At 37.8% G+C, this 27,919-nt stretch overlaps 1 protein-coding gene across 1 annotated transcript in view; it reads right to left on the bottom strand.

Annotated features, from left to right (window-relative positions):
- LOC123501429 (centromere-associated protein E-like) overlaps positions 1-18,473 on the bottom strand; it is a 128,403-nt gene extending 109,930 nt beyond the window's left edge. Inside the window, exons 1-2 of the mRNA XM_045250256.1 lie at positions 18,318-18,473; positions 15,389-15,572 (exon numbers count right to left, since the gene is read on the bottom strand). Of these exons, the coding sequence (XP_045106191.1) occupies positions 15,389-15,548 (160 nt within the window). The 5' untranslated portion in view covers positions 15,549-15,572; positions 18,318-18,473. The remainder of the gene's footprint in view (positions 1-15,388; positions 15,573-18,317) is intronic.
- Between the last annotated feature and the right edge of the window lie 9,446 nt (positions 18,474-27,919).

Raw genomic sequence — 27,919 nt, 5'->3', positions numbered from 1 at the left:
ATTGTTGGAAGAGGCGAGAAGGAAAAATGATGAGCGGTCTGAAGAGGAAAAGAAAAGTTTTTGGAGAGTTATAGGAGAGAGTCAGAAAGTGGTATGTGGAAAGAAGGAATGCGGAGGAACCCCTAGAGGGAGCAGTGGGTGGACCGTAATGTATACTAATATAGATCGGATACTGTCAAGTAGATTGGAATTGCAAGACTATATGATGGTGGAGAAGCCTGATATAGTGTGTTTGACTGAGACAAAATTACATGAAAAAGCAAAGATAAATTTGGATAATAAATATAATATATGGAGAAAGGATAGAGAGTAAAGGTGGAGGAGGAGTTATGATTATGACGAAGAAATAAATAAATGTGGATAAGGTTTGGTATGGGAAGAACAACGCAGAAGTGATAAGCATAAGGATAAAAAGTGATGGAAAAGAATTAATAATCATGGTGACCTATGTACCTCCTAAAACAAATTCTTGGACATTAAGGGAATACGACAATATGATCAAGGATACTTTACAGAGTTTGGAAAGTGTATTATCTGGAAAAGAAAGGTGATACTAGTAGGAGATTTTAATTGTAAGGAGGTGGATTGGGAAAATCTAGTAAGTGGTGTTGGAGAGGAAGCATGGGAGAGAGATTTCTTAATCTAATGATGGAAAATATGATGGAACAGAGGGTGAAGGAAAATACTAGATATAGAGGAGATGATGAACCGGCTAGACTGGATTTGGTGTTAACAAGAGAAGTGTACCTATGTGGAGATATACAATACAAATGTCCTTTGGGAAAGAGTGATCATGTGGTTATGGAAATGCAGATAGCAACAACACAGCGAAGGAGAGATGAGACATACAGGAGTGGTAGATTGAATTATAGAAAGATGGACACAGAAAGTTTGAAAAATTATTTCAGAAAATTAGATTGGGAGATGTTACAAATCAGAGAAGTGCAAAAAAAATATGAGATTTTTATGAAATATTATAAAGAAGGAGTTATGAAATTTGTACCAAAGTATAAACCGAGAGAGGAAGGAAGAAAGGATTGGTTTAATGCAACTTGTGTTAAGGCTAAGGAAAAGAGAGATGTGGCTTGGAAAAGATGGAAAAGAGCAGGAATATACTAAATAAGGAGAATTATAGAGTGGCGAGAAATGAGTATGTGAGGGTAAGGAGGAGGAAGAAAGAAAATTTGAAAAAGATATTGTAGACAAGAGTAAGGAACATCCAAAATTGTTTTACAGGTTCATAAATGGTAAACTTAAAAGAGAGAGTCCATTGAAAGATTAAAAGGAGAGCAAGGGATAGTAGATGACCCTAAGAATATAGCGGAATTGCTAAATAATAGGTTTCAACAAGTATTTACTAAAGAAACAATGTTTGTAAAGCCTCAGAATGTAGAAGGAAATGTGCACATGGATGACATTAAGATACCTAAAAGGAGTTATATAAAATGTTGGAGGAACTTAAAGATGATAAAGCGATGGGACCAGATGAAGTTTCAGGAAAATTATTGAAGGAATGTAGAGAAGAATTGATTGATCCATTATATGATATTATAAGGTGCTCATTAGAAACAGGGAAGTACCAGTAGAGTGGAAAAGAGCTGAAGTGGTGCCCATTTATAAGGGAGGCAGTAAGGAAGAGCCTCTTAACTATAGACCTGTGTCTCTAACAAGTGTGGTCGGTAAGATTTGTGAGAGGGTGATAAAGAAATATTGGATACGGTTCCTGGAGGATCATAAGTTATTATCGGATCATCAATTTGGCTTTAGGAAAGGGAGGTCATGTGTAACAAATCTACTGAGCTTTTATTCAAGAGTGGTTGACAAAATACAAGAGAGAGGGATGGATGGACTGTGTATATTTGGATTTAAAAAAAGCTTTTGACAAGGTACCTCACATGAGACTGCTATGGAAATTAGAGATTTATGGAGGACTGAAAGGAAAAGTGTTAAAGTGGATGGAAAACTACTTGAGATGGAGGGAGATGAGAACGGTAATAAGGGATGCAAAGTCGGACTGGTTGGTGGTGGAGAGTGGAGTCCCACAAGGTTCAGTGCTGGCACCAATACTTTTCCTTGTATATATTAATGACATGCCAGAGGGAGTAAACAGTTATATTAATTTGTTTGCGGATGATGCGAAGTTGTGTAGGTGTGTGAAGAGTGAAGAAGATTGTGAAATTTTACAGGCAGATCTGGATAAGATTTGGGAGTGGAGCAAGAGGTGGGAGATGGAATTTAATCTGAGCAAAAGTCATGTGATGGAGATGGGAAGAGTGGAAGACGGCCAAGAGGGTCATATAAGATGGGTGAAGAAGTAGTGTTGAAAAAGGTGGAAAAGGAAAAGGATTTGGGAGTGATAATACAAGACCATGGGCAGTTTGAGGCTCATATTGATAAGATGTTTGGAGAAATATATAATTTGATTAGAAATATTGGATTAGCCTTTCATTATATGGATAAAGATATGATGAAGAAATTAATTAGTACTGTAATTAGACCAAGATTGGAATATGCTGGAGTGGTTTGGTCCCCTTATAAAAAGAAGCATATAAGGAAGTTGGAGAGATTGCAGAGAATGGCAACAAAAATGGTTCCGGAATTGGCAGAAATGACCTATGAGGAGAGATTAAAAGAAATGAATTTGCTTACCTTGGAACAAAGAAGAGAAAGAGGAGATTTAATACAGGTTTATAAACTGTTGAATGGACTGGATGAAGTGGATAATGAGCAAATGATGTTGAGAGAGGAAAATTTAAATAGAACTACGAGATCGCATAGTAAAAAGATAGCCAAGGAATATGCTTGAAGGATGTGAAGAAATATAGTTTCCCACAGAGATGTGTGGAGGTGTGGAATGGTTTGAGTGAGGAGGTGGTGTCAGCGAGGAGTGTGCATAGTTTTAAAGGAAAGTTGGATGTGTGTAGATATGGAGATGGGGCCACACGAGTATGATACCCAGGCCCTGTAAAATTACAACTAGGTGAATACACACACACACACACACACACACACACACACACACACACACACACACACACACACACACGGTTGAGAGCAGACGACTGGCAGTTCACATCAGCTGATCTTCACTACACCTGTTGTATAGTATTTACAGTGGCCTGGGCAGGTAGTGTGGACTCATTTTTTTTCTTCTTCATGAAATCAATTATTAAGAATAATGAGTGAAAAAGATAATCCATCCAAATGCAGACATGAAAATAGAGAAGGGGCTGATGATGACTATGAGGTGAGGGAGAACAGCGATTCAAGGGTTCGATACACGACAACTTCACTACTTAAGAGAGTGTTCAATATTGAATGTAAACTAGATAAACTGATAAAGGAGAAGATGGAAATGAAAGAGAATAAAGAACAGGAAATGGAGTTTATAAGATTGAGAGAAAGGATAAGAAAAGTGGAAGAAAATTAAGCTAGGCTAAGAGCGGAAAACGAAGAACTAAAAAAGGAAGTAGCTAACTACAAGAAGCAGATGGAAGAAGGACTGGTAAAAGCCGAGAAAGAAAAGGAGAAGCTGAAAGATCTAGTAAACAAGGAAGAGGAAAGAGTACAGAACGTGATTAAAAAGAAGTACAAGCATGGAGAGTCCAAGATAAGAAAGATAAGGCCGATTTTCAGGAGGTGATTCAAGAACAACTTAAAGAAAAAGAAGAAAATATGACAAACAAAATGATAGGAGTCCTCAAGACAAAAGAAAATCTAGTTAGAGAAATTGCAGAAAAAAGAAGAGTGTAGTCGTATTTGGAATAAAAGAAAAATATAAAATATAGACCAAAAGAGAAAAGAAGAAATGAAATCAGTCAAAGACCTACTGAAGAATCTTAATGACGAAGATAGGCAGAACTTGGAAGAGGAAGTAGAAGAAATAAACAGAATGGGACCATATCAAGAAGGAAAACGAGACCAATTAAAATATTACTAAAATCACAAGCAGCAACAGAAGAAATATTATATAGAACAACAAAACTTAGAGAAACAGAAGGCTGCAAGGATATCTATATAAAGAAAAATAGAAATGAGGAAGAAAGGAAGAGATACAATGAACTGGCAGCAGCAGTAAGGGAAAAGAATAATGAAAGGTCAGAAGAGGAGAAGAAGGCATTTTTTTGGAGAATTCTAGGAGACAGGATAAGGAAATGGTATATAAACGAGAAGGAAGAGAAAAAAGTGGAACAAGTTTAACTAAAAATGATAAAGGCAAAAGACTAAAAATGATGTATACGAACATAGACGGGTTTTATCAAGTAAATTAGAATTAAGAGATTACATAAGAAAGAAAATCCAGATATTGTATGCCTGGCTGAAACAAAACTAAATGAGGAAATCAAAATAGTCTTGGATAATAGGTATAATGTATGGAGAAGAGACAGAGTGGGTAAAGGAGGAGGAGGAGTCATGATAATGTTAAGGAAGGAGATAGTGATAAACCAAGTGGAATGTGGGAAGGAAAAGCAGAAGTATTGTATATTAAGATGCATATTAATAAAAAAGAGTTAACAATCATTGTAACATATGTGCCACCAAAAACAAATTCATGGACCAATCAAGAATATAAAGACATGATAGATGACACAATAAGGAGTCTAATGAGAATCGTTAAAGAAAGGAGAAAAGTGATATTAGTAGGAGATTTCAACTGTAAAGAAGTGGACTGGGAAAATTATGAAAGTGGTATGGGGGAAGAAGCCTGGGAGAAAGATTCTTAAACCTAATGATAGACAATATGATGGACCAGAGAGTAAAGGAATGCACAAGATTCAGAGGAAACGACGAGCCGGCCAGATTGGACCTAGTTTTACAAGGGTATACAAATGAATGACGATATAAGATATAAGTGCCCATTGGGAGAGAGTGACCATGTAATATTAGAAATAGATATAGAAGAAGGAAAGGAAGATAGAGATGATTCATACAAAGGAGACTGATTAAATTACAGAAAGGCTGATATTGAGAATCTCAAGAACTATTTTAAAAACGTAGACTGGGAAGAGATGGAAAACTCAGAGACAAATATAACTTATTTTTGGAAATATACAAAACAGGAGTCAGGGAATATGTCCCAAAATATAGACCAAAAGAAGAAGGAAAGAAAGATTGGTTTAATGCAAGGTGTGCCAAGGCAAAGGAGAAAAGAGATGGAGCATGGAAAAGGTGGAGGAGAAATAGGAATCCAACAAACAAGGAAAACTTCAAGGCAGCGAGAAATGAATATGTTAAGGTGAGGAAGGAAGAGGAAAAGAACTTGAAAAGATATTGTCGAAAAATGTAAGGAGCAACCAAAATTGTTCTATAGATTCATAAATGGAAAAATTAGGCAAAAGAAACAATAGAAAGGTTAAAAGGAGAGAACGGGATGGTGGAAGACCCAAAAGTATGGCAGAACTATTAAATAAAAATTCCAGGAGGTCTTTACTAAAGAATCCAAATTTGAGAGGCCACAGGGTAATAGAGACAATCTATATGAAAGAGATTAAAGTAACCAAGCTTGAAATAAAAGAGTTAATGAAGGAACTGGATGAAGAGAAGGCAATGGGACCAGATGAAGTCTCAGGCAGAATACTGAAAGAATGTAGGGAAGAACTAGCAAGTCCTATATACAACATCATAAAATGCTCAATAGAAAATGGAACAGTGCCAGTAGAATGGAAAAGAGCTGAGGTGGTTCCCATATATAAGAGTGGAAGGAAAGAAGAACCTTTAAATTACAGACCGGTATCACTAACTAGTGTAATATGCAAGATGTGAAAGAATAATAAAGAAACAATGGATCGAGTTCCTTGAAGACAACAAATTAATATCAAATAGCCAATTTGGTTTTAGAAAAGACGGTCTTGTGTAACTAATTTATTGAGTTTCTATTCTAGAATAGTTGATAGAGTACAAGAGAGAGAGAGATGGGTTGACTGCATCTATTTGGATTTAAAAAAGGCATTTGACAAAGTGCCACATGCAAGATTACTGTGGAAGTTAGAGGAGAAGGGTGGCTTAAAAGGAAGCACATTGAGATGGATAGAAAATTATTTGAGGGGGAGAGAAATAAGGACGGTAGTTAAAGATATGAAGTCCAAGTGGAGAGCAGTAGAAAGCGGAGTGCCACAGGGTCAGTATTGGCACCAATACTTTTCCTCATTTATATTAACGACATGCCAGAAGTGAACAGCTACATAAATTTGTTTGGATGATACGAAACTGTGCAGAGTTATAAAGCAAAAGGAGGATTGTGAAATACTGCAAGAAGACCTAAATAAGATCTGGGAATGGAGTAAGAAGTGGGAAATGGAATTCAATGTGAACAAAAGCCATGTCATGGAAATGGGAAAGAGTGAAAGACGACCTGTGGAATCTATAAGATGGGAGATGGAGTAGAACTGGAGAAAGTAAAAAGGAAAAGGACTTAGGAGTGACGATGGAAGAAAACAATCAACCAGTAAGCCATATTGATAGAATTTTTAGAGAAACATATAATTTGCTGAGGAATATTGGAGTAGCATTTCACTACATGGACAAAGAAATGATGAAGAAATTGATAAATACTATAATAAGACCCAGATTGGAATATGCAGGAGTAGTGTGGACCCCTCATAAAAGAAACACATAAGAAAATTGGAGAGGCTACAAAAATGGCTACAAGAATGGTCCCAGAACTTGAAGGGATGACATATGAGGAGAGACTAAAGGCTATGGATCTACCAACCTTGGAACAAAGAAGGAGAGAGGAGACCTGATACAAGTCTATAAATTGATCAACGGAATGGACCAAGTGGATAATGAGAAACTGATCCTGAGAGAAGAATATGACACCAAGCACAAGATCGCATAGTAAAAAGCTGAGAAAGGAAGATGTCTGAGAGATATTAAAAATATAGTTTCCCACAGAGATGTATTGAGACGTGGAACAGTTTAGATGAAGAAGTAGTGTCTGGAAAGAGTGTGCACACTTTTAAAGTAAGATTGGATAAGTGTAGATATGGAGACGGGGCCACACGAGCATAAAGCCCAGGCCCTGTAAAACTACAACTAGGTAAATACAACTAGGTAAATACACACACACACACACACACACACACACACACACACACACACACACACACACACACACAGAACAAGGAGAAAGATATAGTTGACATATGTAAAAATGGTATAAAACTCTTTTATAAATATAAAAATGTTAATGGGAAAATGATAAAAACAAAAAACTAAAACAAACAATAGATAGATTAAAAGTTGATGTCACATAAGAGAATGCAAGATCAAAGGCAGAAATAATGAATAGGTATTCAATTGGTATTAACCAAAGAAAATGAGTCTGAAGGGACACAAACAGACCACAAGGACAAGGAAGTCAGGAAGATCAATGTGGAAGTCTGGAAAATCAGAAACATTATGAAAAACTTGGATGTGAATAAGGCTCAAGGACCAGATGGGATATCAAACTGAATATTGAGGGAATGTCATGACCAGCTGGCAGAGATATTACATAACATCATAGTGTGTTCTTTTCAAGAAGGAAAAGTCCCTCTGGACTGGAAAAGGACAAACATAGTATCAATTTTCAAGGGAGGTAACAAAGAACTACAGACCAATGTCCCTAACAAGCATAGTTGCAAAAACGGAAGAAAAAATAGTTAAAGACAGATGGATTCAACAGCTGGGAGGCAGTGGCATAGTGGATAGGGTGGTGAGCATGGGATCAAATTCCACAACACATAGTCTTGATACTTTGCTATTTGTCGAGTGGTTTAAAGATACCTACATGCCACCATGATATCCAGGTTCTAGGTGGTTACACCAAGATGCACTTGGGTGGTGATATGGGCCCTAATATGGGTACCACTATATATTAAATTGCTTGTGCTACTAATGGGTGGAAACTTAACAGTGCTTCAAATATTCTTCAAATAACCAACAAGTGCTATAGGCCAGAACAAAACAAAAATAAATAAATAAATAAATAAAAATAAATAAAAAAATTAAAAAAATAGAAGTTACATACAATAACTGGACAACAATTTGGTTTCATAAGTGAAAGTTCTTGTATCACAAACTTATTGAGTTTCTATAAAATAATAGATATAATTCAGGAGAGAGAGAGTGATGGGCAATCTGTGTCTACTTATCTAAAAAAAAAACTTTTGATAAAGTACTACATTATAGATGAAAGAAATACAAAAGGACACGGCATGAAACTGAAAAAAGACTGCATGTAGAAGAGACATTAACAAACAGTTTTCCAAACAGAAGCATAAGAATATGGAAAAATTTGAATGAAACAGTGGTTCAAGCAAGAAATATTCATGACTTTAAGGCAAAACTGGATAACTAAAAGTATGGAAACAGGATAGCACAAGCATAACTCTCTTCCTGTAAAACACAACTAGGTAAATACACGCACGCACACACACACACACGTCTAAATGACGTGAGAAAATACAGTTTCCGGCATCGTAGCATTGATAAGTGGAATAAACTGAGCAGTGATGTCGTTGACGCGGTGTGTGTCAATCAGATGAAAGAGAGATATGACAGGAATGGACAAGGAGACAGGTCTCAGGCCCTGTAATACACAAATAGGTAAACTAAAAATAGGTAAATACACACACACACACACACACACACACACACACACACACACACACACATACACACACACACACACAAACATACACACACACACAGAGAAAGGGATGGGTTGACTATTTATTTGGATTTAAAAAAGGCGTTTGACAAAATGCCACATGCAAGATTACTATGGAAGTTAGAGGAGAAGGGTGGCTTAAAAGGAAGCACATTGAGATGGATAGAAAATTATTTGAGGGGGAGAGAAATAAGGACGGTAGTTAAAGATATGAAGTCCAAGTGGAGAGCAGTAGAAAGCGGAGTGACAGGGTCAGTATTGGCACCAATACTTTTCCTCATTTATATTAACGACATGCCAGGTGTGAACAGCTACATAAATCTGTTTGCAGATGATACAAAACTGTGCAGAGTTATAAAGCAAAAAGAGGATTGTGAAATACTGCAAGAAGACCTAAATAAGATCTGGGAATGGAGTAAAAAGTGGGAAATGGAATTCAATGTGAACAAAAGCCATGTCATGGAAATAGGAAAGAGTGAAAGATGACCCGTGGGAATCTATAAGATGGGAGATGGAGTAGAACTGGAGAAAGTAAAAAAGGAAAAGGACTTAGGAGTGACGATGGAAGAAAACAATCATCCAGTAAGCCATATTGATAGAATTTTTAGAGAAACATATAATTTGCTAAGGAATATTGGAGTAGCATTTCACTACATGGACAAAGAAATGATGAAGAAATTGATAAATACTATAATAAGACCCAGATTGGAATATGCAGGAGTAGTGTGGATCCCTCATAAAAAGAAACACATACAAAAGTTGGAGACTACAAAAAATGGCTACAAGAATGGTTCCAGAATTTGAAGGGATGACATATGAAGAGAGACTAAAGGCTTTGGATCTACCAACCCTGGAACAAAGAAGGGAGAGAGGAGATCTGATACAAGTTTATAAATTGATCAACGGAATGGACCAAGTGGATAATGAGAAACTGATCCTGAGAGAAGAATATGACATCCGAAGCACAAGATCGCATAGTAAAAGGCTGAGAAAAGGAAGATGTCTGAGAGATGTTAAAAAATATAGTTACTCGCAAAGATGTATTGAGACGTGAAACAGTTTAAATGAAAAAGTAGTGTCTGCAACGAGTGTGCATACTTTTAAAGTAAGATTGGATAAGTGTATATATGGAGACAGGGCAACACAAGCATAAAGCCCAGGCCCTGTAAAACTACAACTAGGTAAATACACACACACACACACACACACACACATTAGTCCTTCAAGTGTGGGAGGACTACGAAGTGGTGAACGGTGGTGAGTGGGCAGAGGAATTGCTAAATGTAACAACAGTGGGTGAGATCACCAACAAGGTGCAGGGGACAAGATGTTGCAGCAAGGTTGGATTTGGTATTTTCCAGGGACATCTCTCTAAAAGAGGAAATTGAACATGAATGTCCCTTGAGGAAAAGTGATCATGATGTCCTAAGCTTTGAGCTGGATATGGAATTAAGCACGAATAAGATTGTGGAACGCACGGAGGAAAAATTAAATTATATTAGGGCAAATTATAACCATATAAGGGAGTTCTTTAATGAAATTGACTGGTCCTTGGTATACCAGGAAAGGGATATGCAATTGAAATACGATACATTTATGGATTTATATAACTCTGCTGTGAAAAAGTTTGTGCCATATCATAGAAAGAGGACTTTAAATAATAAACAGTGGTTTAATAGAAATTGTGAAGAAGCAAAAAAGAACAAAGAAAAGGCATGGAAGAAAGTTAAGAAAAACAGTGATGCATTATCAAGAGAAGTTTACAAAACAGCAAGGAATAGATATGTTGAAGTAAGGAGAACAGCACAGAAGGAATATGAACAGAGGGTGGTGGAAAACTGTGATAGTGACCCTAAAATGTTTTACAAATTCATAAATGGAAAACTAAATATAAGGGAGGCAATAGAAAAGGTAAAAAATGGGGAAGAAGTATATGAGGATGCTAGAGATATAGCTGAAATTTTGAACGACAACTTTTGCAAAGTGTTTACAAAGGAGGAGCATTTTATAGGAGAAAGGCCTACGGAAATAAAGCAAATGCAGGACATCATGGTTACTAAGGAAGATGTAAGGAAAATTATAAGCAATTTGGATATTAATAAATCAATGGGGCCTGATGGCATATCTAGGAGGTTGCTAAAAGAATGTAAGGATCAATTGTTGAACCCCGTATTTGAATAGTCCCGAAAGAGTGGAAAAGAGCTGACATTGTGCCTATATATAAGAATGGTAGTAGAATGGAACCGCTAAATTATAGACCAGTATCGTTGACTAGTATATTGTGCAAGGTATGTGAAGAAGTAATTAAAGCTAAGTGGCGTGAGTATCTAGAAAGTGAAAACATTCTGAGAGAAAGACAGTTTGGTTTCAGAAAAGGAAGATCGTGTGTATCCAATTTATTATGTTTTTATTCAAGAGTGACTGACATACTACAACATAGAGAGGGATGGGTGGATGCTATCTACCTGGACTTGAGAAAGGCCTTTGATAAAGTACCACACAAAAGACTGATGTGGAAACTAAAGCAGATTGGAGGAGTAAATGATAAACTAGCAAAATGGATGGAAAATTACTTTGTGGGAAGAGAAATGAGAACAGTGGTGAGAGGAAGGAAGTCCGAGTGGAAGAAGGTAACCAGTGGAGTTCCACAAGGGTCAGTGCTGGGTCCCATCATGTTTTTGATTTATGTTAATGATATGCCAGTAGGAATTGACAGTTACATGAATATGTTTGCAGACGATACTAAAATTATGAGGAGAGTAAAGAATGTGGAAGATTGTAACAAGTTACAGGAAGATCTTGATAAAATATATGAGTGGAGTAAAGAGTGGCAGATGGAATTTAATATAGACAAAAGCCATGTTATGAAAATGGGAAGAAGTAGATACAGACCAAACAGGGATTACAGGCTGGGTGATGAGAAAATTAAAGAGACCAATAAGGAGAAAGACTTAGGAGTAACCGTGCAAAACACTTTGTCACCGGAGAAACACATTAACAAGATATTTGGGAAAACATATAACATGCTTTAAAATATTGGCCTTGCATTCCACTACCTAAATGAAGGAATGATGAAGATATTATGTACCTTAATAAGACCCCAGTTAGAATATGCAGCTTGTGTCAGGTCACTGCATATGAAGAAAAATGTGAAGAAGGTGGAAAGGGTACAGAGGCTGGCAACAAGGATGGTACCAGGACTCAGGGAGTTAGACTATGAGGAAAGATTGAGGAAACTGGGGCTGACCACATTGGGAGAGAGAAGAACAAGAGGGGACATGATAACTATGTATAAATTGGTGAAAAAGATTGACATATTGGACAGAAAGTTGATAAAGGTGACCACAAGTAATCATCTCCAGGGACATGGAAAAAAATTAATAAAAGACATCTGTCTAAATGACGTGAGAAAATACAGTTTCCCGCATCGTAGTATTGATAAGTGAAATAAACTGAGCAGTGATGTCATTGATGCGGTGTGAGTCAATCAGATGAAAGAGAGGTATGACAGGAGTGGACAAGGAGACAGGACACAGAGAGCTTAGCTCGGGCCCTGTAATACACAAATAGGTAAATACACACACACACACACACACACACACACACACAAGAATGGTCCCAGAACTTGAAGGGATGACATATATGGAGACTAAAGGCTATGGATCTTCCAACATTGGAGCAGAGAAGGGAGAGAGGGGATCTCATACAAGTTTATAAATTGATAAATGGGATGGACCAAGTGGACAAAGAGTATCTGATCCTAAGAGAAGAAAATGCCAGTCAAAGTACAAGATCGCATAGTAAGAAGCTGAGGAAGGGAAGAAGTGTAAGAGATATTAAAAAGTATAGTTTCCCGCAAAGATGTGTTGAGACGTGGAACAGTTTGTATGAAGAAGTAGTGTCTGCAACAAGTGTGCATAGTTTTAAAGTAAGATTGGATAAGTGTAGATATGGAGACGGGGCCACATGAGCATAAAGCCCAGGCTCTGTAAAACTACAACTAGGTAAATACACACAGATGGCAGAGAAATCATATGTCAGGATTGCTGCTCCCATTTTCATCACACACACTGGAGGGAGATGAAAGTAATGGGCAGTGCTGGATCGTGGAGTGAGGAGGTGTTACAGTTAACTATGGTGATCAGTGGATGGAAGAATCAATGCAATAGAGGGGAAAGAATCATCGTTGCTTGACCTAGTATTCACAAAGAAGCCAGAGCCCCCTCCCAGCATGCAATACCTTAGTCCAATGGGAAGAAGTGTCCATGTAACATGAGTATTAGAAATGCAGGAAGAAGATTGGATCAAATATAGAGACTACAAAAAAAATTAGATTAAATTATGCAAGAGCAAATTCTGAAAAGTTAAGAAAGTTTTTTGGTGATATAAAATGGAGAATCATTATGAATGGAAAGACAGTACAGGAGATATATGAAATATTCCTACAAAAATATAGGAGTGAAGAAATATGTACCTATCTATAGAGTAAAGAAAAGTATGCATGCTTGGTACAATAGCAGATGTATAGAAGCTTAAAAGGGAAAAAAGGTAAAGCTTGGAAGGAACTAAAAAAGCAGAGAAATGGAAACAAGACAGTAATATAAGGATGTGAGAAATGAATATATTATAGTAAGAGAGTAAGAAAAAATACGAGGAAGATGTGGTGCGGAAAAGTGAAGATGAACCCAAGATTTTCTACAAATATATAAATGGTGAGATGAAGAACAAGGAAACAATAGAAAAAAATAATTAAAGGAAGGAAGACATACCAAACAGCAAAGGAAATAAATGAAATAATGAATTTCAAAACTGTGTTCACTGAAGAAGAGTTTACAGAAGCAAATAGGGTGTTGCATTGCTGAGGCTTGCAGGAAATCATAGTGCAAAAAGAAGATACTGGAAGACTACTAGAAAATTTGGATGCCAGAAAAGCAATGGAGCCAGATGGTGTATCAGGCTGGTCACTAAAGGAATGTACAGTCAACCCTCAGCTATCGCGTTTTATTGCTATCGAGCACCCATGAAAAGCTGCTAAGATTTCATTATCGCGACCTCAGATGCCTGCTATCGCGCGCCCAGCCATGACGTCATGGGATATCTGAGCGCTCATTGGCCAAAACCACCTTCACGCCAAGATCAATTCGGCTAACGCGTTTTTGGCTATGGCACGGCTATTTCGGCCCCAATTAGGCGCGTTAGCCAAGGGTTAAGTGTAACAATCAGTTGTTAGTACCAATTTGAGAAATGGTTACAAGTTCATTTTTTTTTTTAAAGAAGGGGGAGTACCACCCAATATTCAAAGAAGGAAAATCAGCTGAGCCACTAAATTACAGACAAGTATCACTTATAGGAGTTGTGGGGAAAATATGTGAAATTGTTATCAGGAAAAATGGGTTAAATATCTGAAAGAAGAAAAGGTTACATCGAATAGATAATTTGGGTTCAGGATAGAACGGTCATGTGTGTCAAATTTACTTAAGTTACTACTCAAGAGTAATAGAAGGACTCGGGAGCAAAGACAGATGGGTGGACACTGTATACCTAGACATAAAAAAAAGGCTTTTGATAAAGTCTCTCACAGCAGATTATGTATCTTGGAAATTAGAGAACATAGGAGGACCAAGAGGAATTATGTAAGATTGGATAATGGATTACTTGAAGGATAAAGAGATGAGAACTGTGACCAGGAATACATACTCATCTTAGAGTAAAGTAATAAGTGGAGTGCCACAAGGGTCAGTGTTAGACCTCATTATGTTCCAGGTACAGTTTAAGTAAATGACATATAGAATGGAGTGCCCAGTTATATTAATTTGTTTGCTGATGATGCAAAATTGCTAAGAGTAATCAAGACTCAAGAGGACTGTTTGTTGCTGCAAGAGGATATAAACAAAATTTATGAGTGGAGTAAGAAGTGAAAGTTTGAATTCAATGCCAAGAAATGTCACATAATGGAATTAGGAAAGAGTAAGAGAAGACCACTATGGAACTATCTGATGGGAGAGGAGCAAATAATGAAGACTAAAGAGGAAAAAGGTCTGCGAGTAATTATACAGGAAAATGTGAACCCGAAAAACACATAAGTATGATATTTGGATTAGCATACAAAATGTTGACTAATATAAGAGTGGCATTTCAATTCATGGACAAAAATGTGATGAAAAAAAATTATTACAAGCATGATAGATATTAAGCTGGAATATGCAACAGTGGTGTGGTCACCAAACTCTAAAAAAGATATAAGAAGATTAGAAAGGATCCAGAAGATAGCTACAAAGATGGTGCTGGAACTAAAGGACCCAACATATGAAGAAAGGCTGAAGGAAATGGAACTGTCAATCTTACAAGATAGAAAAGAAATAGGAGACCTAATAACAATGTATGAAATAACAAATGGCATTAAAAAAATAGACAAGGAAGACCTGTTGCTGGTGACAGTAGAAGCTGGAAAGACAAGAGAACATGTAAAGATTAGAAAGAGGCAGTGTGTGAAGGATATTGAAAAATACAGTTTTCCACATAGAATGGTGGAAAAGTGGAATGCATAAAGTGATGAAGTTGTTACAGCACATAATGGGCATAATCTTAAAGAAAAATTAGATAAGTGGAGATATGGAAACAGGAAACTATGAGCGCCACTCGAACCCTGTACAATACTAATAGGTAAATACAACAATGTAAATACACAGAACTATAAGAACACAAATGATCATACTTCCCGTCTCAATGACTCACCAAATATGTAGGAAGTACTGAGGGCTTTGCGGGAGGTTGGGTGAACCTGAACTATGCCATGGTCATCCTGAATGTCCCAGTGTGAGATGGGTCCCGAATCTCCCAACTCCCTCTTGATGAAGGGACGCACCCGTACTGTGACCTTGATATTGTCTGACATGGTGCTCACTGGAGACCTTGCAATCTGTAACACAACACGACCAAAAAAGAATTATTAAGTCCTAATTTCATACTGATGTGGTAAGGTTCCTCAACAAAAACCTTAAACTGGCATTACCATCCTAATCCTCTTTCAGAGCAGAGTGGTACCTCACGATAGCAGACATATATATATATATATATATATATATATATATATATATATATATATATATATATATATATATATATATATATACCATGTGGGCTTTTCACAGAAATTTATGGGCTAAATGGGGTACTTTTTGGGGTACCTCCTATCTCAAAGCCCACCCGCTAGGAAACCGTTGCCCCGAGTGAGGAAACCCAACCTACACTCGGACCGTGGACAGGATTCGAACCCGTGCGCTTTGAGACCCCTCAGATCCCAAAGCACGCATGGTTCCACTGTACCACGACGGCCCCCGAGAGTGAGGGGTTGTCCATCACTGCATACTGCTGGTTAATTAAAGTGGTTTGTCTGCAACACCCACTTTCCTTATTTTCATAATTCATTCTTTTAATAATGCAAGAAAATACTTTGAACATTTAAACCACTTTATTCTAAACTCAATGCTGAAAAAAAAGACTTATTATTTAAGAAGAGTATATACAGGAAAAAAAAAATTTGTCTTATCAAGAATGGATTAATTAAAGATATAGCTTCCCATGTGGTATAAAGGCAGATTCCCATATGGTCCACTGACATCCTTGCCTTAGCAAACATTTAATGATTGCCTGAAGGACCTTAATGGTGTGACAAAGGAGGGGAGGAAAACAAGGGATTGTCAGAGTCAGAGTAGACTACCTCCACTACTGCCACCTCTCTGCAGATCACAGGCTTGCCTTCTTTCTCTGATGCTGCTCCAGCTCCTTACCCTCTGTCTCTATCTTTCTTTCTCTCCCTGTTTTTGTATAAATTGCTGTTTCCCAAATTATTTCCAAAATCTTAACTTTTGCTCCACATTGCCATTGAGGTAAAAATCAAGTCTCCCCTCATCCTAAACACGTCATCTAAACAGGGAGATGCAACCTTGCCAATACCTTTCCCCGAACTAACACACCTTACATAAGCAGTCTTGCTATGCGGCCTCACTGCACAAGGCTTTCTTTTTCCTCACGTCCCTATTCTGTCCAGCTCTCTAATACAAGAATTAACCAGTACTCTCAATCATTCATACCTTTCTCTGGTAAACTCTGGAACTTTCTGCCTGCTTCTACATTTCCATCCTCCTATAACTTGACTTCTTTTAAGAGGGAGGTTTCAAGACACTTGTCCTTATTTTGGCTAATTCTTTACTAATCTTTTAAGGAACTTGAATTCAAGTGGGCCTTTTTTTAATGTTTTGTTGCCCTTGGCTAGTTTCCCTCTTGTATAATAAACTCTCACACCCTATAATGATAAACAAATATATAATAAATATATAAATATCTGTTTTGTTATTCCTTTATAATTCTCTGCTGTTACCCTATCCCCCCTATCTCTCTATCTCTCTTTTTAATATTTTCTTTAAAATTCAAAAGGGAAGTTGGGGTGAGATTTCTGTTACATTGGTAACAGTGTACATCTGGCAACCACTGGTATCCCCCCAACTGTGCCAGCTGAGAGGTAGATGATGGGATGTCTATACTATGGTAGTGCCACACAACTTAACTAACTAAGGCGACACACACTGCTGATACGTCTCCCGCAGAAACCTTCCGACCAATAGTGTGGTTAGGTTATGCTTAATAAATTTAGGTTAGGTAGGATTAATTAAGGTTAAGTTAGTTTATTTAGGTTAGGTAGGATTAGTTAGGTTATCATATTTTCATTTCCTACGTCCTGTCAGCTGAGTGAAAGAGCTGCAAAGGGGTGAGGCAGAAAATAAGGAGAGCTAGAGGGACTACTATATTAGGACAATACCCTTGGCTAAACCAGGAATATTTACATCTTAAGATACAATAGATGGAGTGAGCCAGATCTCTGTGATTGCAAATACACCACCACCACCATAGAATAAAAAAAGGTTAGTTCAAATTAACTAACCAAAAAGTAATGAATCTAATAAAATTTTCTTTCAGTAATTTTTACCTAAGATCAAATGTTTTACCAGTTTATCTCCATATTCCAGAAAAATTTACCAATAATAAGGCCGGGAAAGGACTTTGAAAAATTATTAATAATCACAAAAACTGACACGGTTAACTCACCTGGTTGACTACCCTTAGTTACAGTAGTATTTTGGTAACTGGATATTTTATAGAGCTAGGGTACATAGGGTAGCACGGATCTGCAGGTACGCTAGTCTCAGTGAACAATTGCACAAGAATATTGTTATAAAAGAAGATTGAGTTACGTACCTATGCAGAATCCAATGGATTGATCGAAATTTATTAAGTGTTGTGGAATTTTGATGAAATTAGCAGTCAAGAAAGAGAAAAACTTACGTGGAATATGTGGAGAATAGTGTGTATCTAGTAAGAAAAAAAAAAAGTGGAAAAGGAAAGGACTCAAGGTAAAGTGTAATGCTGCCTTCAAAGAAGTTACGGACTCCAGAAAACTTCATCAGGAAGAGAGTTAAGATATATAAGTGATTGTATCCTCCAGTTATCCCCCTCTTATACATACAGATAAGATTAATGCAATACGGTGTGAAGCAGGAATACCAAAGTCACTCCCGTAGGCAAAGTCACTCACTGCAACTGACAGCCCACGGGGAAAGAGGTAATACAATATTATCGTCCCCATCATAGTCTGCGTCCACCTTACCTCTTCTCACGATGCACTCAGGACCACTGTATGTTGCCTTTCGATGCCCTTAAACCGCGCCTCGCCATTAAACGCCTCAAAACTATGAAAAAAGACGAGGCAAGGGACAAAATTCCTCCCTCCTCGAATACAAACAAGACCGCTTGCTGAAATGAACCAATAGGAGGCAAGATGTTTCTGCCTCGTCTCGCTCCGCCAATCAGGAGAGAGAAAACACACTCGCATGGCAGTTTACTCCAGTGTGATAGAAGAGGATCAAGGATGCTATGTATATTACTTAGAGAGGATCCAAAACTCCTGTTGTAGTTGTCCGTTTAAATAAATACCTATACTTCTTCAATAAAGGCAAGCAACGGCATCCTGAGTACCTTCTACCTGGCCCTTCAACAAATGTTCAACCCCTTCAGTATCAAGACGTGCTTCCATATTTATTGTGCTTAATATTTGGTGGTTTTTATGCAGCTTCATAAACTTAAGTGAAGATTAAAATAGTGAAGACTGGCCATTAATCTTTTCACCTCCATACACCCTTCCTAATGTTAATAAAATCGTCTAATCATACACAAAACTCATGATAAAAATTAATCTCAGTACTGAAGGGGTTAAAGCTTAGAACAGCAGACCGGAAAGAATGACTCAAGAAGAGTTAAGAAGAATCATAAGAAGCCGGGATAGACACACTGATGGAAGATCATTAGATGAAAAAAAGAAGCCTGGAAATATATGAAGAAAAATATCAACTGTGAAGAACAAATATATAACACAGCAGCCTCCAAAATACTATGTAGAGCAAGAACTAACAACTTAGGATTGAATGACTGAATCACAGAGAAAGGATCATAAATGGGATCACAAACTGTATAATGTGTGAAGAGGAACTAGAAAACATGGAACCTTTTATGGGGTATCAAGGCGTGCGCGAAACATCAAAAGGGCTGCGGAGCAACCATACCTGCAAAACAATAAATTAATATAACATCAACATCGAAAAATTCCTATTTGTAGAAAACATTGCCATTTTTGTAAACTACAGAAATATTGCATGAAATGTGGAAAATAAGATATAACAAGAAAATGCACCAACAACAATAACACAAACATAAATAACAAAACGTCAGGAGCTGCCGTTACAAATCAACATGCAGATCCGCGTACGTATCTATACGTATATATATCTACATCTTCATCTATAAAAAAAAGTTGGTCTTCTACATATCGTATGTTTTTGGACATTCAGTAGAATGTCACATGACAAAATATGAAAATATATCTTAAGTATTTTTAAATACGTATCTACGACATAAATTACGATTTGATAACTCACACGTGCCAATTTTCGATTGAAATTGCAAATCGTTAATAGTATCGACTGAGGCTCTCTAGTCGGAAAACGTCACACATAGCGACTGGAAAATATCGACTAGTTGGCGCCTTGGCGGGAAGTAAATGTAAGTAAACAACTACCCGCCAATTTGCGACTGATATTTTACGCACGTAGATCCATGGTACAGTAACTCTCGTTATTGTACCCAGGGTCTATTAGTACTAATTAACCCTGATTGTACCATGCGCAGATCGAAGTTCCGACTCATTCCTTCCAGTCGGAAAGTGTCAGACGTAGCGCTTGGAAAGTATCGACTAGTTGGGAAAAAAAGCTACCCGCCAAGATGTCTTCCTCCAGTGACGATGCTGAAGTAGCGCTAAAGGCGGTGTCACACTAGCACTTTTACCGTCTACTTTTTCTGTCGTTTTTCAGAAAATCAACAATATTTTGGCTGCTGCCTGTCACACACAAACGGTGTTTCGTCGTCACTTCCCGCCAACACAATGTAAACAAACACGGAAGCCACGCTGCGGCAAAGATACGCTGCTCTGAACGTAATACTGTGTATTACGAAACTTAGACGAGCTAAACAAGCCAAAAAGCGTGCATGGATGCCTTCATGGTTAGTGATAGAACCAATGCACGTAGAAACAGATTGAGGAGACGCGGCAAGTCTTGTGGTCTTGGTATGTAAACAAAGACGGAAACGATCCCTATCGTCTGACAAATTTATGCGATAAGTTCATGCGGAACGTTGAAAAATCGACGGAAATCGCATTAATCGACGGAAAAAGTGCTAGTGTGACACCGCCTTAAGTAGAAGGAAAGAAAGGCTGGAGTGTACGTGTCTACCACACTCTAAATCAGCCTAGATTTCTCATCAGAAATTTGTTAATCTTAAGAAGATGATGCACAATTGCGATCAAATTAAATCCTGACAAGTATTCAATCCTCACCTCCAACAACATTCTGCATTGAGGGAAACAGTTCTTGTAGAGTGACAGCTATTTCGTCCAACCACGATTTGCGAAAGCTTTTTTTTTTTTTTTTCCACTGTATGATTAATTTCTGGGATCCCATGTGTTCTTTTTCCCTCACCGACTCTAACATCATCATCTCTATCTGGAGACCAAATTTTCAAAGCTTACTTGATAACGTGACGATGTAAATAAAGTCGCAAATCGACTGGCAAGACCAACATGTAGGTCTTGCTTTGCAACTGCTTTCTGGATCGAGTCGCTAAACCCCGATTGTGAGACGGAAACTCTACGTCCGTAAAATATCAGTCACAAATTGGCATGTGTGAACCGGCCTTATTCAAAATCGGCCCGAATCTATATAGTGCGTCGTGTGCCTCATCTCCCGTGTGAAATGGCTGTTTCAGATCGGAGACGAGGCAGCCAACGCACGCGTTGCGAAGCTGCGTGGCTATTAAAATCGTCTCAGTGTATTTCCAATAGCAGTGTTCACACCAGATACGAAACTTTTTTTGGGGCACATGCCAGCCACACCGCGCGCTCACCGAATTCAAGATCACCGGGTAGCTGATTTTTTTGGACATCGTGTAATGTGGGTATATATATATATATATATATATATATATATATATATATATATATATATATATATATATATATATATATATATATATATATAAGAAAGTGATTATGAAGCTTTATTTTGACAAAATGGTAGCGGTAATTGATATATATGGCACTGGTCACAATTTAAATTCCAATCACGAGAATACAAATTCACAATACTTTTCAATAAATTCAATTAGAAAAAAAAATTATGGAATGATATAAAGTGAACTTCTTATTCCCACAGTGACTTACGTTTCGACTTACAGTCATGTGGAAAAGGATATACCGCTCACCACAAAGTAAATAATAGAAAAATAATTACATTGTATAATCCGCTTCTTCATACAACCTTACTACACTTTTCTCTTTTCACTTACACGGTTCTGTGGCTCCGACGTGAGTGACTCGCATTTATAGTTCCTTATTTTCTTGATAACTATCACTTAACTTAGTCTGTGTGGTTGAACGCACTGTTTTATGGGAGAAGTGTACCAAGTGGTGCCATTCCCTCAAGCAAACTCATTTAAACTTGTCTTTGGGGACCTCCTTACACCGTTTACGGGGGTGAGAGGACGTACTGTGGTTGGTGACAGTCCCCCCACCTCCGCTTTTCCCAACACTGCGGTCGAATGGACGAGGTAGTACTTATAGAGGGGGTAGTATAGACACCTACCGGAATAATAATTTACTCCCAGCGAGATCTAATAACACTAGTTCAGGGGTTGCTGTGAACCTTCCATTAAAGCTACTTGTAATCTTGCTGAACGTTTTCTGTTTTCTGTTTGCTGAAAGAAAGCCATTCTCTCAAGGAAGCGTTGTATTTGTAATAGTGTCTTTTCCTTTACTTGGAGGAACCACTGAGAATGATCAAAGAAAGCCATTCTCTCAAGAAAGCGTTGTATTTGTAATAGTGTCTTTTCCTTTACTTGGAGGAACCACTGAGAATGATCAAATCTCTCTCTCTCTCTCTCTCTCTCTCTCTCTCTCTCTCTCTCTCTCTCTCTCTCTCTCAATCAATCATTATAGGTGACTTCAACATTAACTTACTAGAACACTCATCTCACCTCCCTACCAATTTGTTTCTGAATTCCTTACAATCACTTAATTTTTTCCCTCATATATCCAGACCTACAAGATTTCCTGATAGTCCTGCCCTTGGCCAACCTTCACTGCTAGATCACATCTGGACTAATTTCCTACCTCGCTCTCTATCAGGTATCATTCACTTTTCAATATCAGATCACCTTCCTATATTCATAAATATCAACATTGAACCCTTTCCAAATACTAAACATAAGATAACATACAGAGTTATCAATGCCAATAATAATAACAAATTTACAAGTGAATTAGAAGGCATAAACTGGGAAGAACTACTTGTCCTGCCAAATACAAATGAAAATTTTAACCTTTTCCACAATATAGTTAATGAATGTTACAATAAATGCTTTCCTATCAAAACCAAATTTATAACAGCTAAAAGACTTCATAATGCATGGTTATCTAGTGGAATACTTAACTCAATCAAACATAAATGTAAATTATTTAAAATGTATAAATTAGGAATAGTTTCACATCATATTTTTAAACAGTACAGAAATCAGCTCACTCAAGTTGTTCGATCTGCCAAAACTAACTATTATCGCCAAATCTTCATAAACTTTAAAAATAATACGAAGAAAATTTGGCAAGCAATAAATGAACTAAAAGGTAACTTTCAAAATAAAGACACAATCAAGACATTGCAATATGATAATAAAGTACTAAGTGATCCTTTAGACATCTCACATGCCTTCAGTAATTATTTTTCTAAAATTGCACCTGATCTGGAGAGCAAACTTCCTCACTCAAATAAAAATCCATTAGATTACCTCAAAGAAAATTATCCAAATTCCATGGTAGTTCCCATTATCACTACATATGAAATGAATTCAGTAATTAAGTCTCTTAAAAACAAAACCTCTGATATAAATGATATATCGGCTACCATCATCAAAAGTAACTCTAGTCTTTTATCAATCCCTTTAACAATACTTTTTAATCAGTCTGTAACAAATGGAATTTTCCCCTGACAAGTTGAAAACCGCAAAAATTACTCCCATTTATAAATCTGGCCCTCATGATGACCCCAAAAATTATAGACCAATTTCTCAACTTACAATATTTTCCAAAATATTTGAGACATTAATGAAAAAACATTTAATTAATTACTTAGAACACAAAAATATTCTTAATCCTTCGCAGTATGGTTTTAGACAAAATTGTAGCACTTTTAAAGCATTGAATAAATTTTCTAATGACATATTTACAGCTATTGACAAGAAGTTTTCTGTTTTATCAGTATTCATTGATTTTGCTAAGGCATTTGACACAATAAACCATAAAGTTCTCCTTAATAAAATGCACCACTATGGAATTCGCGGCCCTATTTTTTCATGGTTTACAGATTACTTAACAAACAGACGTCAATACACTTCCTTTAGTTATGCAAAATCATCTTCAACCTTAATTACTCTCGGTGTACCACAAGGTAGTGTGCTTGGACCTCTATTATTTCTCCTCTACATCAATGATATTTCTGATATTTTTTCTGACTCTAAAAGCATCTTATTTGCCGATGATATGACAGTTTATCTAATAGGAACAGATCCGAATCAACTTGTTTTTAGTGCTAACAATGAACTTAAAAAAATTATATCAATGGTGCCTTTGCAATAGGCTCACAATAAACACTGACAAAACTTACTTTATGCTATTCACTGGTAAAACTATGCTGGATTTACCTAATGTACAAATAAATAACAGAATAATTACTAAAATCGATAAATTCAAGTTCCTTGGTGTTACTTATGATAGCTCTTTAAATTTTAAGTACCATATAGATAATATTACACTAAAAATATCGAGACATATTGCATTACTTTATCAAATCAGAGATTTTATGCCACCGTATGTCCTAAAATCCATCTACTTTGCTCACATTCACACATTGCTAACATACTGTAACCCTATTTGGTCCACTACTTACCCTACATTCCTAACTCCTTTAAAATTACAGCTCAAGAAAGTTGTCAGAATTATAACTAACAGCACCTACCTTGAACACACTGACCCTCTTTTCAAACAGACCAAACTTTTAAAACTTAATGATATAACAAAGCTTGCTATAGCCACACACATGTATAACAATAAACATTATATTCATAGCATTCTTCCATCACATGATTATAGTACGCGCCACCGTGATCATCTTACTTTACCAATACACCGCCTTTCTAAGTTTCAGCATTCAACTAATTATCTAGGACCTGTTATATGGAATACTATTCCTCGCAAAATTCAAGAAGCATCATCTCTCAATGCATTTAAAACAATGCTAAAAAAACATATCTTGTCTAGCTACTAATTTATGTTCTGCTAAATCATATGTACCAAGTGTTGTTCTAATTTTACTATTGATGATTTGTAAAATATACATTGTGTCAGTTAGTTGTGATTGTCATTATTATTATTATTATTATTATTATTATTATTATTATTATTATTATTATTATTATTATTATCATTATCATTTTTATTGTTATTATTGATTATATTAGTTATTATTTGTTGTTATGATCATTATTATTATCTATACTATTGCTATTATTATCAATAATATTAATATTATTATTATCATTATTATTATTATTATTATTATTATTATTATTATTATTATTATTATTATTATTATTATTATCACTATTATTATTACTATTATTATTATTGTTATCATTTCTATTTTCATTATGATTATTATTACCATTAATATTATTAGTATTACTATTATTATTATTATTATTATTATTATTATTATTATTATTAATTATTACTATTATTATTATTATTTAAATTCACTTCGGTAAAAACATTTCGTTCGTTGTAGCTAACGTTTTAGTTACTATTATCATAAAAATAGTTCTTATTCCACCAGTCAGTATAATCTATTTATACTCTGATAAGTACTTGCCTGAAAAGTTCTACTTTATATAGGCTAGCTTGGTTTAACTGTAAAGATTTGATATACTCATATATACCAGTATGTAAAATGACTTGGCTGTAAATAAATGTTTCAAATGTTTCAAATGTTTCTCTCTCTCTCTCTCTCTCTCTCTCTCTCTCTCTCTCTCTCTCTCTCTCTCTCTCTCTCTCTCTCTCTCTCTCTCTCTCTCTCTCTCTCTCTCTCTCTCTCTCTCTCTCTCTCTCTCTCTCTCTCTCTTTTTCTTTTATACTGATCAAATGTACAGGGAAAACAACTACATTACATAAGAACATTGTTTTTACAGACTAAAGGGTACAGGGTTAGTGCAACCTATCTTAAAATCTGACCCTGGTGATGTATATTACATTCTGTATGTACAACAACAATAACTTATATTGTAATACCACTGAATATACTACGTTCACTGTACATGATTCACCCTTGCCTCAGTAACCAATGGTTCACTTGCACTTTAAATGTCTGAGTGTTTGTGTCACTGAGGTTTATCTCCTGTGAGGCCAACAGAGTGTTCCATTTTCTTGCACACGAGTTTATATATTGTCTCTGGTGATGCCATGTTCTGCATCGGGTCAGCAGGAGCTCACCAGGTGTCTGGGTGACCATGCGGGTGGTGACCTGAGGGGAGCGTGCAGGCAGATGAAGCTCCTGCATGTGGCTCACTCTTTCCACCTGCACTTTGTACATCACCGTGAGTCCCACCACGTCACGGCGATGCTGGAGGGTGTGGAGTCGTGGCTGCTGCCCAGCAGTGTCCCTGATAAGCCTTGCTGCTCGGTTCTGTACTTTGTCCAGGAGGGTGAGGTGTTTGCTGGCGGAGCCACCCCACGCAAGGCATGAGAACTCCAGGGAGGACCTTACTTGTGCTTTATAGAGCAGCTCTAGCCCCTCACCATCCAGCAACCACGACATTCTTCGGAGTGAGGCGAGCTTCCCGGAGGCTGCCCTGGCAAGGCACTCAATGTGGGTCCTGAAGGTCAATCCTTGGTCGTAGGTGACCCCCAGCACCTCTACCTCCTCTTGTGGTGAAAGTGTTGCCCCGTTGAAGTTTATGCGCATGGCTGAGCGTGACCTTGAGACGAGGAGCAGCTGTGTTTTCTGTGGGGCGAACTTAACTTGCCAGGTGTTGCCCCAGGCCACGATGCGGCTCAACCTGTCCTCCAGCTGCCTTGCTGCTTCAGGCTCCTCCTCTGCCTGGTAACTCCTAGTCAGAGTTACATCATCAGCGTAAGCCCTTGCGCTGGGGATGAGGTGCAGCAGGTCGTTGATGTAGATGTTCCACAGCAGAGGGCCGAGGCAACTTCCCTGTGGTACACCTGCCTTGATGGGCTGCACCTCTGACTCCTGGCCGCTGACAGTCACTCTCAGGTGTCTGTTGCTGAGATAATCCTCCAGCAGAGACAGGAGTGCACCATCAATGCCAGTTGCACGAATTTTAGTGATCAGGGCTTTGTGCCACACCCGGTCGAAAGCGCCTTCAATATCCAGTGCCACGACGGCTGTGGTCTTGCCCTGATCAAGTGCAGCACTCAATTGGGTGGCAAGCAGCAGATGTAGGTCTGCCGCGGATCTACCCTGCCGAAAACCAAACTGCCTGACGCACATAAAATGGTGTTTCTCTAGGTGCTCAGTGACCCTAGAGGCTATAATAGCCTCCAGAACCTTACTGAGCACCGACAGTAAGGACGCAAGGCGATAGTTTTTACACTGGTTCTTGCCTCCTTTTTTGTGAACTGGCACTACATTGCTCGTTTTCCAGGCTGCCGGCCACGTGCCGGACTCGAGACACCGAGTGAACAGTAAGACGAGTGGTCGCGCCAGCTCATTAGCACACTGACGGAGCAAGCGAGGGCTTATATTGTCCGGCCCTGTCGCCTTATTTTCATCCACTTTTAGAAGCTTTTTCCTCACTTCGGATTCACTCGTTTTAACTTCCAGAAGTGTGGCCTTTATGGTGTGAGGCATCGTTGGTGGTGTCTTCTCAGGGTCGGGCACGCTCATTTTTCCAGCAAAGTGTTTCGCCAGGAGGTTGGCCTTCTCATGTGCTGAGTGGGCCAGACTGCCATCCTCCTGCAAGAGGGATGAGATGCTGGCGCCTCTCTTCTCACCCTGCTGGTCTTTTACAATGCCCCACCACCTTTTCGTGCCCACCTGTCCGCCACGGAGCTTCCTCCTGAGGTCCTCCTTGCATTGCTCTGAGGCCCACTCTTGTGTGTGCCTCATTCTCAGGGAGGCTGCTCTGTGACGTCTTTTGTTGCCCTTTGTCGGATGCCTCTTGTAGGCTTTCCATGCCCGGTATTTTTCGTCAGAGGCTTCTCGGCACGCAGGTCCAAACCAGGGCTGGTCAGAGGGCTTGGCTTGGCTCTCTCTCTCTCTCTCTCTCTCTCTCTCTCTCTCTCTCTCTCTCTCTCTCTCTCTCTCTCTCTCTCTCTCTCTCTCTCTCTCTCTCTCTCTCTCTCTCTCTCTCTCTCTCTCTCTCTCTCTCTCTCTCTCTCTCTCTCTCTTTTTATTTTTTTATATTTTTTTTTATTGAAATTTAATGCACATAACATACATATTTTACACATAAGTATGTTTACAGTTGGAGCTGAGTTCGTGAGCTAAGAGCGTGCACTGGTATGTGACGCTCATTCTAAAGCTGCTCCCGGGGACG

The sequence above is a fragment of the Portunus trituberculatus genome, chromosome 9 (assembly GCF_017591435.1).
Source record: "Portunus trituberculatus isolate SZX2019 chromosome 9, ASM1759143v1, whole genome shotgun sequence".
NCBI lineage: Eukaryota > Metazoa > Arthropoda > Malacostraca > Decapoda > Portunidae > Portunus > Portunus trituberculatus.
The sequence above is the reverse complement of the archived record's forward strand: the minus strand, read 5'-3'. Positions and strand labels throughout refer to the sequence as shown.